This window comes from Telopea speciosissima, chromosome 1 (genome assembly GCF_018873765.1).
Source record: "Telopea speciosissima isolate NSW1024214 ecotype Mountain lineage chromosome 1, Tspe_v1, whole genome shotgun sequence".
In the NCBI taxonomy this organism is placed as follows: Eukaryota; Viridiplantae; Streptophyta; class Magnoliopsida; order Proteales; family Proteaceae; genus Telopea; species Telopea speciosissima.
In genome coordinates, this window is record NC_057916.1 from 4,233,350 (window position 1) to 4,249,537 (window position 16,188).

At 38.4% G+C, this 16,188-nt stretch overlaps 1 protein-coding gene across 4 annotated transcripts; it reads left to right on the plus strand.

Annotated features, from left to right (window-relative positions):
* The first annotated feature begins 1,934 nt into the window (after nucleotides 1-1,934).
* Nucleotides 1,935-15,931, plus strand: LOC122643468 (protein FAR1-RELATED SEQUENCE 11-like). 4 transcript variants are annotated; one of them, XM_043837091.1, is made up of 6 exons: nucleotides 1,935-2,049; nucleotides 2,143-2,183; nucleotides 11,726-12,791; nucleotides 13,363-13,806; nucleotides 15,114-15,705; nucleotides 15,822-15,931. In XM_043837091.1, exons 3-6 carry the CDS (start codon nucleotides 11,760-11,762, stop codon nucleotides 15,833-15,835), a joined length of 2,082 nt encoding a protein of 693 aa, XP_043693026.1. In that variant the 5' UTR covers nucleotides 1,935-2,049; nucleotides 2,143-2,183; nucleotides 11,726-11,759; the 3' UTR covers nucleotides 15,836-15,931. The 4 variants fall into 4 exon arrangements, with proteins under 4 accessions (XP_043693026.1, XP_043693029.1, XP_043693031.1 ...); XM_043837094.1 differs by having other exon boundaries at nucleotides 11,771-12,791; XM_043837096.1 differs by lacking the exons at nucleotides 1,935-2,049; nucleotides 2,143-2,183 and adding an exon at nucleotides 5,972-6,002 and having other exon boundaries at nucleotides 11,771-12,791.
* The last annotated feature ends 257 nt before the right edge of the window (nucleotides 15,932-16,188 follow it).

Genomic DNA, 16,188 nt, shown 5'->3' on the forward strand with positions numbered 1-16,188 from the left:
AGGTTGAGGTTTAAATTTTTTAACATTTAAAGTGATTTGGGGGGTGGCAACAGCTGGCCTACCCCTATTTGGTAGGTCACGGGCCTGGGGCCTAGGATGTTCATGGCAAGCCCATGCCTTGCCAAGTCCAATGAACGCTTGGTAAATTTAGGATTGAGTCTAGTCTTGGCTTTATCTTGGACCCAACTCGGCCGATATTTAACGTATAGGGAGAGGGTTTCCTGAAAGATAATGTGGCCATTGCGCCAGCACAGGGCCCAATGAAAAATGTGTGCAGAAGTATCAATAGGGTTAGAATTTCTACCTTTCATAAGGGGTGAGGCAGGGCAGTTATTCCATGACCAGTCTCCATTGTGTCTGGGTAGAGGGGCCACAGTGCCTGTCAAGCTTCTTTTTTTCCCTAATGTATAATATATTATCTTTAGGTGTTTATTGTTGCAGTCGAGATCCTCTGCACCCAGGTGCTCGGGCAGTGGGTAGGGCGATCATTTCACCCCTACCTGTGTGAGGCTGCATGCCTACCGCACTGGCAAGTGGCAGCAATGGATCCAAAATCTTTATTGTTGTTACAAAGTTCCATGGTTTTTCGCTTTCGCCTTGAAAGAGTTTTTCAAATACAAATTTGTTTATGCTTTTGTAGTTAAATTGATTTGTTTAAGTGAATGATTGTTTTACATATACTTGATTATTGTTGTGTATCTTCATTAACTTTGTACATATGTAAAAAAAAATAAAAAATTCTCAATATATAATTTACATATATGTACTCTTTTTTTTTTTGTCAAAAAGTAACAAATATATATATTAAATTAAATCATCTCTAGAAAAACTCTAGCCATGACCAAAAGGATGTAAAAAATAAATAAATAAAAGGTTGAGACCACCAAACATGAGACATAACAAATTGTACATTTTGTAAATTCCATCTGGCAAATTGTCTCATACCAAGATATGGTACATAAGAAGCTTGGCCTAGCTAGATATATAATATCAGTACCCTATAATACTAGTGTCATTAATATCGTACTTCGGTTGTAAAATATTAGAATTTTCTTATTTGGGAATGTTTGGTACATAGTTCTTAGGGAGAGGTTTTTTCAATGATGCTAGTGTATCATATACATTGGGCTTATATAGTACTCAAAGTAGGAGAAGATAAAATAATAAAGAATCCCATGTGAGAAGAAAATATTATTCTGACGTCACGGTAAATTTTCTTCCTAACTTTTTATATATAAATTAGAGGAGAGGGTTCTGTACACTTCAACCAATAAAAGGATTAGAAAATGGTATCTTAACCCCAAGGGGCAACACAGTTGGCAAGAGACGAAGCCTAAGGAAGCTGAAGGTCCTGAGTTCGACTCCGCATCCCCCTTTAGGGCTATCTGCCTGAGAGGAAACTCCTTGGTGAACATGAGGGCCCCAGTAGCTCATAGTTCGTGGTGTTGCAAGGTCATATATGAGCCTTGGAGGATTTAGTCGGTCAAAGGTGGGATACCTCCTGTTCCCAAAAAAAAATAAAAAAATGGTATCTTCCATATGATCAAAATAGGGAAGAGAAATATTAGTATAGATGCCACTGTTTATTATATGAGGAGAGTATAAAAGAATTTGTATAAGGGCAATGTAGTAATCTAAACAAAACCAAACATTATTAAGCAGCTTGAAACATGGTCAACCTTCTACTTCTTGATTAGTTTAAACAAAATGTTTTTCCAAATTTTGGCTGATTAATACCGGTTTTGACCATATCCGGTCTAAGTATGGACCAAACATATGACAGGTTTTATCCGACTCGGTTCAGTTTGGTTTAAAAGTTAAACCCATTTGTTTTCGGCAGTTACGGCAGGTAAAGGAGGGTTATTCGAGTCTTTTCACTAGAAATATCGTTATGAAACCGAAAGTCGAGGGCGCCAGATAAGAAGCTGCGCATATAATAAAAGGCCGTCATCGCATCCCTGCGCAAGTTAGGGTTCGTCAGACGCTTAGTCATTAGCCTGCGCTGTTCATCTCTTTTCTGCTTCTTCCGCCATTAATATATCTTCAGAGGTAATCTCTCTCTCGCTTTCACTCCACCTCCTTTTTTCTGTTAATCAGTAAAACGAATGTATTCTTTAATTTTATTATTTTACATTGTTACAGACTCTACAAAATGGGAATATGGGTCGATTTCTGTAATTCTGGTGAGTGTTTTTCGATCATTTACAGACCCATTTTGGATTTTTTTTAATTGTTTCTGATGGAAATTTTAATATTGTTGAATAGTTGGAGATTATGTTCTTGTTCTGTGGCTCGTTTCTGTCCCTTCAGATTTATGAGCATAACCATGTCTTTGGTTAGGCATCACTATAAGCACTAATACGAGACATGTTCAGGCCAACTTAGAAAAAATTGATCTGAGTTCTGCATGCCTTGAGATCTTGGGTTCAATTCCAACTATTGCACCAACACTTTTCTGACTACGAATCTCTTATTTAGCTATTGGTTATTGCAAATTGTTATACAGCAGATATTTCATAAGCAAAAAAAGCTGGGAGTTAATTGACATGGAAAGGTTGTAATTTTGATAGAAGAAGGAAAAGAAATAGTCACATAGCTGCATTTACATTGTGTGTGTCTTTGAGTTTTCAAAACCATGCTACCTTGCATTTTATGTTTGTCAGTTTATGGAGAAGATTGGCCTATTTGCTTCTGCAATGGTAGCATTGTTACTAGAATTAATTATTCAATTATAAAAGTATACAAATAATTTGGTTACGTATTCTTTGAGCTCTGACGGCACTATGCAGATGAAGCTTTAGCATAAAGTGCTATAGTAGCTCTTTAATCCCCAGATCACTCTAAAAATGCAAGAATAGGACACCTGGACAAGAAATATAAACTTTCCTATCCTGTTGTGTGACAGAGTACCACACACTCATGCAGTACTTTTTTGTTATGATGATTTTGAAAAGAAATTATATAAGGTACAGGCCTGCTGGGGGGGGGGGGGCGATTATAGACCCTAAAGCTAGCATAACCCTCACAATCTGTTGGTGTTGAATACTCCTGGTGGGAATTTGTCCGGTTCATAATCTGAATTTTTGATCCAAAGATTTGCTAAATTTAAAAAATCCTCCTTGAGGAGAGACACATTACCCTTGACGACCTTCTTGATCCTTGTGCTCTTGACTTGGAACCATGTGGGTCCTCGATCTGATTTAAGCTGTCTCACAAGGCTACATAGCATAAAGAAAGGGTGAAACCACAACAATTTCTTCTCATGATCTTTCATCTAGCTAGAGCATTTGCCACCTTATTAATGCATCTTGGCTTCCATGGAATAATCAATTCAAATGGAAAGTGAAATTCCAGATGCTTCTAATTAGATGTGAGAATCACTATGGTTCCATTGAGACATCTTCAATCCATTTAATCACAATAGAGGCATCCCCTTCTATTAGCACACATTCCAACCCTACCTTCAATAAGAAAACACCCTGCTTTATTAGAATTGTCATCCCCAATTAGGCCGGAATGTGCATCCTCATGGATCACAACACTATCTAATCGAGCTTATAAAAAATAAAAATAAAAAAATGATTGCTCCTGCAGTTCTGGAAGTTCCTGGATTCCCTGGTGGATACCCATCAAGCTTCAGTATAACTGAACCCTCTGTAAGAGTCATCCACTATGGCATTATCCTATCTTCCCAACTCGTCTCCAGTACTAGAATGAAATTGTTGCACAGGGAAATCTCTGAGGTCATCTGCCAACTGGAAGCCTTGAAAGCCTTGATCAAAATATTATCAATTACCGCCTGAAAAATCTTGGCATTGCAGTCCTCCCGAAGACACTACAGTGATGCTGAGGTCAGTCCTTTGTATAGAAAGTTTCCTCTACTTCCAAATGGCTGAATGCCAAAACCAAGAAAACTAAGAAAATTCCTTTTGCTTCCTTCTGAAAAGAAAAGGGTATTGAACAGATACTTACCCTCCCTCTTTCTCATCCACGCTTCACACCCAATCCAGTAATATTTCCATGGGCAATACGAGCCCTCAATTCTGATACTGTTGTTCACCACGAACTTGAGCACCATTGTGGCTGTGAAACAGATCATGGACTCCGTACACAGCTGCACCAAATCCTTCTTACCTCTCCAGCAGTTTCTACATGTTCCTCCTGCACCAAATTGATTTTCGTCAATGCTGCAATCCTGCAACCACATCCATCCCAACCTGGTTATTTTTATTTTCTGCAATGCTGTTGATGGTTCTTCCATAATTGTCACTTGACCTCACAGCATTATATGATTAACGTGAATGAAAATGGAGGTCAGTAGAAGAAAGACATAGAGTGTAGCTCACATTGAGATGTATAAGATGTCTATGTGAATTAGTATCATATGATTGGACAGGCCTCATATTTGTCAATACATGGTAATTTATCATGCTACCATTGTATCGTGTTTCTGGTTCCTAAAGAAAAATGATATAAGATGGGGTATATTGCCCAATATGTTTGGATTTAAAGTTGATCAAAATAATACTTTTAAGCTGAGAGCTGTGATAAAGTATTGAATATCTCGATCCCACTTTGTAAATTGCATAGTTCTGAAGATGCTTACTTTCTTAGGCGACAAGGTGATCTCTGATTGGCAAGGAGAGTGGCAAGGGAGATGCAAACACTTTAAGATTGCCCAAGTTTGCCCTACCCAGCTGATCTTACACTTTACTTGGGTTGCCCCTCAGACGAGAGAGATACAAAGCACACTTTGAGGTTGCCCAAGTTTAAACTACCCATCGAAGATGAGATCGAGGATGTTGTGGATGAAAAATACACTATCACTCGCAGAATTTTTATCTCCTACAATTCTGACACCCTCCAATTCCCCTACAATCCCTCACATGGGAGTGAAATGACCACTTACCCACTGCCTGGACACACTTCCCAAGGCAGTGGGTAAGTGGTCATTTCACTCCCATGTGAGGGATTGTAGGGAATTGGAGGGTGTCAGAATTGTAGGTGATAATGATCCATCACTCGCAAGGGAGGTGGTCACTGTTCCTTTCTTGTCCGAGGAAAGGCCATCCAAGATCTGACTACATGCGGATACAACTAACGATTTCAAGAGGTTCAACCCGGCTTTGTACGAGCACTACATGTTCCCTATGTATGTGTCAGAGATGAATGGTTTCAAGCCGCAGATCAAAGATACTCCTTGAAGTACCAATGCAGGAGGAACCAGACCAAGTCTAAAAACAGGCCCACAGTTCCACTTTGAACCTGTCTTGGTTCAACTGAACCAAGTTCTGGTTCAGGCTAAGCCTTGTGACTTGGATGCTAACTGGTTCACTCAAAACCAGATCATGGGGCTTTTGACAGGACTTTATTTCAGTATTTTATTTCTGGGAAAAGGTTCTCTGAGTCGACCGCAAAGGGTACACTAGCACACATACACACACGCTCTCTCTCTCTCTCTCTCTCCTCACATGAAATGACCTCTCTACCCCCTTATTTATGATACCGTTCTGTCGCCACTCATTGATCACTTCTCTATGCTGCTTGCTCAGAGAACCCCCTCCCTTTAATATGTGTCCTGTAAAGGCTGGAATGTTCCTTATAAAATTGAGTCCTGTTATAAGTCTGTTTAGTTAGAGTCCTAGTCTGTCCTGGACACTCCTATTCCAGCTTGCACAAGAGGGGTGTTTCCTATTCTGTTTTGGTTATTTTATTTCCTGTTTTGTGAAGGTTTGTTTCCTATTGACTGCTGGATATCTGCCAGTATGATACAACCTTTTCAGTCTCTATATAATTATGTAAGGTTGTAAGCCTCCCCCACGATTTATGAGTTGAATGAAATTGTCTTTGCCTCCATTGTTTTGAGTGATTCATAGTAGCTTGAACCTAGATGTGAGATGCTAAGGTAAGGCTGGTGGGATTCCAGTCTAGGATCAAGTGAGAAGCTTGATTCATATCCTTCTATTTTTCATTTTTTTTCTTCTTATCATCCATCCAACCAGGTCAGTATTTATATATTTCTATTCTTCCTGTGCATATTGTATTTGGTTTTGTGGTTGTTTGATTTGAACTTCTGATTAGTTCTCTATTCTCTTAAATCATATCTGAAATTCTGCTACAGTTATGATCTTAAAAGTATCCATTCTTTTTCTATTTTCTGAGAACCCTTCTTCAACTAGGATTTTCTGATATCTTGAGTTGTGAAACTGATTTTCACAGTCTATCTTCAAATCTATCCGTTTCTTTCAGGTCTTAAACTATTGTTGTTTTCAAAATCAAATCTGGTTACTGATTTCCTAGAGTCCTATTTCAGTTCTGATTTCTAGAAACCCTGTTTTGAGATTCTTATGAAGTTCTGATTTCAGTATTCTGCTTTATTGATTTAACTGAGTTTCTACTGCTGATATTTACTTTTCCTCAGTAGTCTTTGCTTGTGTTCTACAACTCAACTCAATTCAACTCAGCCTTATTCCAACTAAATGGGGTCGGCTCCATGGATCTTTTTCCTCCAATCAACTCTATTCAATGTCATACTTGTTACTAGTCCTAAGCTATGCATGTCTTTCCTCACCTTTTCTCCTAGAGTCATTTTAGGCATAGCAATGTTTCTTTTAGCCTTTTCAATCTGACTCAAATCACCCCTCCGTATTGGAGCATTCAAAGGCCTCCATTGCACATGTCCATGCTACCTCAAACGAACTTCTCACAGCTTATCATGTTTCGAAGCTACTCCTAAATTAACTCTAATTTCGTCATTCCTTATATTATCCTTCCTAGTTTTACCAATCATCCATCTCAACATCCTTATTTCAGATATAGTAAGTTTATGTATATATTGTTTCTTTACTGCCCAATATTCAGCTCCATGCATCATTGCTGGTCGTAAAACTGTCCCATAAAATTTTTCTTTGATTTTAAAGGAATACATTGATCACACAACACCTCGAACGCACCCCTCCACTTCATCCATCCTATTTTAATTCTTCGTGCAAATCTTTATTTATTATTGAACCTAGGTACCTAAAACTTTCACTTTGCTGTAACTCTCTATCATCAATTTTCACCACCTCATTTTCAGTCATATTGTTACTAAAGTTACACACCATATTCTCTGTTATTGTTCTACTTATCTTAAAACCTTTTGATTCCAAGGTTAATCTCCATAATTCCAACTTGGCGTTTATCTTTGCTTTTGTTTCATCCACTAAAACAATATGATCAGCAAAAGCATACATACACCAAGGGATCTGATCTTAAATGTTTCTAGCCAACTCATCTAGGATTAGCGCAAACAAATATGGGCTTAATTCTGATCCTTGAAGTAATCCAATTGTAATTGGGAATTCACTACCTTCCCCCCCCCCCCCCCAGTTCATATGGGGGTACCCTTCTTACATTCTCTAAATATTTCCATTAATCTCCTAAGAAAATAGATAGCTTTTGTAGTTGATATTCCTGGCATAAAACCAAATTGATCATCCATGTATTATTTATTTATTGTAATTCCATAGTATGACTTATAAGTGTTATTCCTCTATGTTATTACAGCTTTGAATATCACCCGTTATTTGTAGTTGATCTTCCTGGCATAAAACCAAATTAGTTTTTTTTTTTTTTTTTTTTTTGTAATTTCGTAGTATGACTCATAAGTTTTATTCCTCTATAGTTATTACAGCTTTTAATATCACCTGTTATTTTTATAAACCACAACTACAATGCTTCTCGTCCATTCATTTGCCATTTTTCTTGTGCTCTTAATCTTATTAAACAACTTCGTTAGCCAAGTTATTCCACAGATTCCTAAGTTCTTCCACACCTCTATTGGAATACCATCTGGACTATTGCCTTGCCTATTTTCATCTTCTTTAAAGTTTCTCTATATCTAAGACTTGTGGTTTCTTAATGTTTATGGCTTATTGCAAGTTTCTAAAACACTATTACTCATATTGCATCCAATATGGTTGCATCCTTCTAAAGCATTATTATTCTTTGCTTCTGTTTTGAGGTTATGAAATCCCTGCCATCAATTTTTGTTTTTGTTTTGAGCTTTCCTACCTCAAGTAAGACACCTCAGTAACTTGAAATCTATCCATTGGATTAGTCTCAGGTTTTGATATCATATTCCCCTTCATAAATAGAGCACTTGAGTAGCTTTATAGCCAGATCTGAGTTTCTGATTTTCTGTTATTAAATTTCTTTGCAATCTGGTTTCTTTACTTGACTGCAATTCTGGTTATCTCCTAGATTTCTGAAACCTATCATCTTAGGTGACAAGAAATCCATCACCAAACCAACCCATACCAAATTAAAGCACAGGAAAAATATTTTATCCTCTTTTTTTTGCTGGAAATCTGCACCAGGAGGCCTCCATAATCTATTCTATTTTAAAGGGAATACCTTGTAGGTGGTTGGCTTGCATTGCTTCTGTAACTGCTATGGTAAATAAATTGGTTGGGACCTTTGTTAGTTAAAACGCGAATAAAACAGCGTACCTTTTTTTCCCCTCGTTTTAAATGCGAATTGCCGAACTGGTCTGAAAGAGTCGGGAAAAAATGGAAATGGCCTAAGAAAAAGTATTAAACGCGTTTAAAACACGAATCCGTATTTTTGAAATAAAAAGAATGGCATTTTGAAAAAAAACAATTCCCAAAAATCCAAACCCATCAGACCACTTCACCCATTCAACCAAAAACCAAACTACCCCCTGGTGGAGGGCCGGTTAGGAGAAAAGGGAACTTGGTAGAATTCAGAGTTGCAGGGGGAAGAGAGAAGAAATCGCATAAGAAGAGGGGGGGGGAGAAGAGTGCACATGCAGACAGCCCTTAGGCTACTCAAACCATAAAATCAATTCATTCTTCAAATCTGTATCCAACGATGGGGTATTACATCATATATAAAGAGAAATAAAAGACTCCTAAAAATCAAGACTAACTTTCTAACTAGGAAGCTAAATCAAATAAGGAAACTAAAAACAATTGGGAAACCAAATATCCTACGTAGCTAACTTCTAAAATAAAGAGAATAAAATAAACTAAAAGACATTATTCCCCAAATAACATAAATTCCTAAAATCCTACTAAATTTCAAAAACTCAATCTTGACCTGGTTCATCTCCATCTGGATACCCAATTGGGTTTGGGTTGGTCCAAGGTAGTGTATCTGCATCACCCCCAATACCCCATCCTAACGGACCTAACCCCTCAGTTCCCCACTCCACCCCCCCCAAAAAAAAAAAAAAAAAAAAATCAGAAACCCTAAGTTCCTAACACCAGTCTCCCTCACTCTCAACGGCAAGCCGCGAGTGGCGAGCCAGCAACCTGCAGCGGTCGAAGGATTTCTGCTGCTGCTCCTGCACGGCACATCTGACCTCTCTCAGACCCCAGTCTCCCTCACTCTCTCTGCTCTCTCTCACTTCCCAGCGACGCTTACGGCTTACTCTTTCAGACCAGTGGCTCTTGAAGGACTCCTGCTGCCGGAGCTAGAGAAAGAGTTGAGGAGAAACCCAGGTAAGTTCCCTTCTGTTCTGTATTACTTTGGTAATATCCCATTATCCCCTGCTTTGACCGCGTGTGTGCGTGTGCACATGTGCACTAGAAGATGGTTGTTATTGTGAGTCTGTGACCTCTGTTATTTGTGATTGAAACTATGTTGAGCCCAAATCAATGATTTTCTGATGCCACGGCCTGAGGGTTGGGGTTAGGTTCTCCTCTACAGTACTGCTTAATGGGTACACCATACACACCTATTTTAGTTGACAAGGAAACCGATTAGGTAGCAGATCAGTTAGAACAATAGGGGCAGTATTCTATTCTTGCTTAGGAAGACCGCTTTATTAATCTTTGGATGGATATATTTGGATGTTATTTGATGATATAATATGTTGTGAATTTGGAATGCAATCTGTTCCTCTTCTTTGTCTGTGCTGCATTTGGATGCATCTGTTTAGGTAATTATTTACCAATTTATGTGTATACTGCTCATTTTTTGGCGCCGTATTGTTCAAATTTTAACGTTTAAAACCTGTACCATCCTTTTTTGTCTTTTTGCCGTATCTGCTGTATTTGACCATATTTTTTACCATCCTGTTAATGTTTTGATCCATTTAAAACACACCCATACCGAACACCTTTTTTTGCCGTTCCTGTTTTAACTAACAAAGGTTGGGACATCACATGAAATGTTTGTTGGTTCTCTCCCAGCAGTGGTAATGTGTATGGTTTTTCACATGATATGATCAACTATTCAACTCAAACCTGGTGCAACTCATTCAACCTTGACCCTAAAGCCATAGAAAATTAAAATTTGTTAGATATATTTGATGGGTTTTGGTTTATACCTTAGCTGTTGCTAGAATATATCACTCTGTGAATCCTAAGCCTACTTGATATTTGTATTATTATTATTTAAAATGGATTTGTCTGTACTATTTTGACTTAAGTTCATTATATCTTGGACATGATTTGCTGAGGCTGCTATTTTGAATTTTTTATCCTAGTGGAAGCAAATGCTGTATTATATGCTTGGTATCCTTGTTGGTGTTTTTGTTTTATTTATTTTCTCCATCAGTGGTTCACTGTTTTTCTTCAAACACAACTATGCTCCTCATATGCATGCCTTAGTGAATATGGAGTTTTAGTGCAAATAAAAGAATGGAATCCATATAAAGTAAAAAAAACTTAAAATTATGAAATTAATTTAATATAGAAAAATAACTTGATGTGTGAAATCCTGAAGCAGCTCAGAGAAATGGTACTGCAGAACTTACTTGGAGTGCATCTTAGAAATACACGAGGTCAATGACAAACTAAACTGAACAAGTATGCTTCTAGTGTTTTAGGAACTACGGATTCTGTTCACAATACAATTTTTGGTTTTATTATCCTCTAGGGGTTTAGTCTTGCTCTGTATGGACTATTTGCTATTTGCCTTTGGTGTAGTTACCAGTTATCATCAGCTGTGTGTTGTGAATGATTTGTCTTAAAGATGACATTTGAGAGCCATTGTGCACTTAATAAACTTCCTGTCCCTGAAGCTAAGTGCTATATTTTTACTGCTGTTAGCTGACAGTTAAGACTTCTCATCTTCTTATAAAGTTAATTAACCACATTTGAAATCCATCATGTACCTGGTGGTTAGGCAATCACTGTTAATATGGTCATGATGCTCAAACATACTTCTTTAGTCTTTTTTCTCTTTAAATGAATTAAGGATTTTGTTGGAAGATATTTATGCACCTAACAATGACCTCCTTTGGTTAAGAGGATGAACCCCCCCCCTCTGGTGTGCGACAGTTCTCCAAGTTTTGTTTATTGAAGTTGTCATCAGTAATTTAGATTATGTGCATATTAATGTCCATAAAAAATGTTTTAGTAAGAAACTAACCATGAGTTACTGCTTTCTTTCCTAGCTTGGCTAGAAACTGGATTCATGTCTTGCCAACATTTAAGAGGATGAACCCCCCCCCTCTGGTGTGCGACAGTTCTCCAAGTTTTGTTTGTTGAAGTTGTCATTAGTAATTTAGATTATATGTGCATATTAATGTCCAAAAAAAATGTTTTAGTAAGAAACTAACCATGAGTTACTGCTTTCTTTCCTAGCTTGGCTAGAAACTGGATTCATGTCTTGCCAACATTTCCCTTATGCCTTGCCTTACCCATTAATTGGAATGCAAATGACTTGTGTTTTCTCTTGGTTACTCGATTTTTTTCTTTTTCCTGTCATGCAGGATTAAGTTTTCTTGTTGATTTAATTATTGAAATATGGGACACAGGGTCTTATATCTTACCCCGAGTTTGATACGAGGAAAAGAAGCAATGTCTGAAGAGGACAGGCAACTGATAGAGGCCTATGATGATCATTCAGAACAGAGATCCTTGTCATTGGATGATACAAGCAGCACAGAGGAATCACCCGGAGAAACCAGGCTGTTACTAGAAAATCCCAACGATGCAATTCCATACATTGGCCAAAGATTTGCAACTCATGATGCTGCATATGAGTTCTATAGTGAGTTTGCAAAGCGTTGTGGTTTCTCAATCCGTCGCCATCGAACGGAGGGAAAAGATGGGGTTGGCAAGGGGCTTACAAGACGATATTTTGTCTGCCATCGAGCTGGCAACACGCCAGTGAAGGCTTCAAATGAGAGTAAGCTTCAAAGAAACCGTAAGTCATCAAGATGTGGGTGCCAAGCTTATTTGCGGATCAGCAAGACCATGGACTTGGGGGTCCTTGAATGGCGTGTTACAGGCTTCACAAATCACCACAATCATGAGCTCTTGGAGCCAAACCAAGTCCGTTTTTTACCTGCATATCGTACCATATCAGATGCTGACAAGGACCGTATATTTTTGTTTGCCAAAACTGGCATCTCTGTGCAGCAAATGATGAGGCTTATGGAGCTTGAGAAGTGTGTGGAGCCTGGGTACTTGCCATTCACTGAGAAGGATGTGAGGAACCTACTTCAGTCATTTAGAAAAGTCGATCAGGAAGATGGAAGCATTGACCTCTTAAGAATGTGCAAAAATATTAAGGACAAGGACCCCAACTTCAGCTATGATTATACCATTGATGCAAACAACAGGTTAGAGAACATTGCTTGGTCCTATGCTTCATCCACCCAGTCATATGATATCTTTGGTGATGCGGTGGTGTTCGATACAACCCATCGCTTGACTGCCTTTGACATGCCACTTGGGATCTGGGTTGGCATGAATAACTATGGCATGCCTTGCTTCTTCGGCTGCGGGCTCTTGCGAGAGGAAAACATGCGGTCCTTCTCATGGGCATTGAAGGTAAAGGAGTGAAGAACATATACCCTTGCTGAGGTTCATAATCCTCAATAGAAGCAAGCAAGCCACATTGAAGGTTGGTTCACTAACGCAATTATCTAGACTGTACCATCAGGTGGTCACCCTTGATGGGGCATGGCTTAATCAGTTAATCTAGAGTGAGAAATTCGAGAGGACATTACTTTTGGATTGTACCTCTGGTTTACAAACTTTTTGATCTGGACCATTCAATTGGTTGGTTACCTATTATTGGGGCTTTACCAAATCATGAAAATTAGAACATTTTTTAGGTTAGACCTCAACTGGATGGCTGGGAAGCACATTGTTGGCGGTTTGGGGGATGCTAAGTTTTTTAATGGCTAGAATTAAGTAGCAAGTCTAATTTTGGGCCATGCACCTATTAAGAGAGGGGCCAATTGATTGGTGTGGTTTATTGATGTGGCTTCTTGTACTTCTCATCTATTAGATATTTGTTAAAATAAGCTCATTTATTCTCCCCCCTTTCTTTCATTTAGTTTCCTTTTTCCGCTTGACTCTATAATGGTATTGTATGTTGGCTTTATGAATATGATAGGCATTTTTAGGGTTCATGAATGGAAAGGCTCCACAAACGATCCTGACTGACCAAAATATGTGTCTCAAAGAAGCAATAGCAATTGAAATGCCAAATTCTAAACATGCACTTTGCATTTGGCTTATTGTGGCAAAGTTTCCATCTTGGTTCAATGCTGTTCTTGGAGAAAGATACAATGAGTGGAAGAATGAGTTCTATCGGCTTTATAATCTGGAGACAATAGAGGAATTTGAATTGGGGTGGAGAGACATGGTCAATACCTTTGGGTTACACACAAATAGGCACATTACTAATTTGTTTGCTTTACGAACACTTTGGGCTCTACCCTACTTGAGAAGCCATTTCTTTGCGGGAATGACTGCAGCCAACCAGTCGAAGTCTATCAATGCCTTTATCCAACGGTTCTTAAGTGCACAAAGTCGGGTAGCACACTTTGTGGAACAAGTATGTGATCTCTCTCTCTCTATCTTTGTTTCTGCTTGTCTGTCTATATCTATCCACGTGTGTGTGTGTGTGTGCACCCGAACCCTACTCCCAAGACAAGAACTGTGTTTTACTATAATTTTTGGTTCATGACCTGATCAAAGGTTTAAAAATTAATGTGAGGTCAACTAATGTAACCATAGAATACCAAATATGAACTTCCAACTACATGAGGGGTTGATGTTTTAGTCAAAATCTATGTTGGTTGTTCCCTCTTGACATAAAAGTGCACACAAGGAAACAAGCATATGAAGCCACATTCCCTGCCCTTTTTAGTTGTGGCTACATCCACATCTTCCTCCTTGGGAGTACAAAAATTATTTCCCCCCCTCCTCCAAAGAGAAGAATAATATTTTTTAATTAAAAAAAACCCTCATTCAGTTAAACCAAAAGTTTTAAAACTTGGAATTGAGTATGGGATTGGTCTCCATCTATTTTGATTTGATTCGGAGTCGAATCGTCCCAGGATCAGCCAGGAATCGGTCACACTCGGTCGGAATTGGTTAGACTTGCCCTAACTCGGTTGGACTCAGTATCCATAGAATCAAGTTTAATCGGAATTGGCCTGGGTAGATTCTGAGTTGACTCAGTTGATTCAGCTGATTCCTATTTGAGTTTTAAAACCATGGTTTGACCCAAAAATATTGATGATTAATTACCTGTATATATTTCCTTTGTATAGGGTAATGGAGAGTAGGCTCCATCTAAGTAAATTTTTTTTAATATTCCATGCTTAAGGCATTTATGAAGCAAAAGTCATTATGAGAGGTTGATATTTAAACAACTTATAAAGAAAGTTTTCTAAGCTTAGTACACATTCTGCCTTGGTAATTTTGCACTGTTCTTCAGCCATCCAAATTAATAAAATGAGCAGTTGAGATATCTGATCATATTGATTTTTGGATCCCTTCTTAGTCCTGCCAGTCCATACTTTAATTTGGTGAAAGGTGAACCACCTTCTTGGATGAAACATATTTTATAAACAGCTATAACTATCTAGTCCACTGTGAAGGCTTGCCTCTCTCCCTCGCCACACTCCCCCTATCCTTTTTCCTGCTTAGGGACAAGCCTTCCGAGTAAATGTAAAAAATCTGGTAACAAAATCTACAATGGGGAAACACAAGCTTTGCTCTTCTACTGACTGTCTGTTGCCTTTTTTGGGTTAAAAAAGGTGGCTGTCACTATTGACTTCAAAGATCAAGCAGGTGAACAAGCTTTGCTCTTCTACTGACTTTCTGTTGCCTTTATTTTTTTTGGGGTTAAAAAAGGTGGCTGTCGCTATTGACTTCAAAGACCAAGCAGGTGAACAACAAACAATGCAGCAGAATCTTCAGAACATTTGCCTGAAAACAGGAGCCCCCATGGAATCACATGCAGCTACTGTACTTACACCATATGCTTTCTGTAAGCTCCAGGAACAACTTGTCTTGGCTGCACACTATGCTTCCTTTCAAATGGATGATAATTGTTTCCTTGTGAGACACCATACAAAGTTAGAGGGAGGACGCAAGGTAATTTGGGTTCCACAGGAAGGCATCATAACTTGTAGCTGCCATCAGTTTGAGTTCTCAGGGATCCTGTGCCGGCATGCCCTTCGGGTCCTCTCAACAGGAAACTGTTTCCAGATCCCAGAGCAGTATTTACCCCTTCGGTGGCGTCGGATCAACACATCACCGACAAAACTTCTCCAGATTACTCCAAATGATCATGCAGAACGCGTCCAGGCCTTGCAGTCTATGGTATCAACTCTCGTCACAGAATCTACCAAGACAAAGGAACGGTTGGATCTTGCAACTGAGCAAGTTTCCATCCTTCTGTCTCGCATAAAGGAGCAGCCATTTTCGACACAAGTGACAAGAGATATCATTCATAAAATTCATTAATTATTCTTCTAAACCAGAGGGAAGTCTGTAAGAACAAAAAGAGACTTAAGAGATGAGATGGGAAGTTGCAAGTCTGATTTGGGTTGGTGTGAGTTAGTTTATTGTAAATGGTGGTAGTTAGGGAGGGAGCTAATCAATGATCATCCAGTAATTGCTGGATAATACTATCCATTTTACATGCAATCATAATTACACATATAACTATCTATATGTACATTTTACCTTTGTGATAAGTTTGAGTATCATTGTATCATAGGAATTTTACATGCAATTTATTACTCATTTAACTAACCAATGTGTCTGGCTAGCTATATTTTTCATGTTTGCCCTTCTTTGTACATAGATGTATTTAACATAGTGGGTCTTATAGTTTGGATATCATTTTTTGCCATTGTTTCCTTCTTTGTACATAGATGTATTCAACTCAGAGTTCTCTAATATTGTGGGATTATTTCCTACA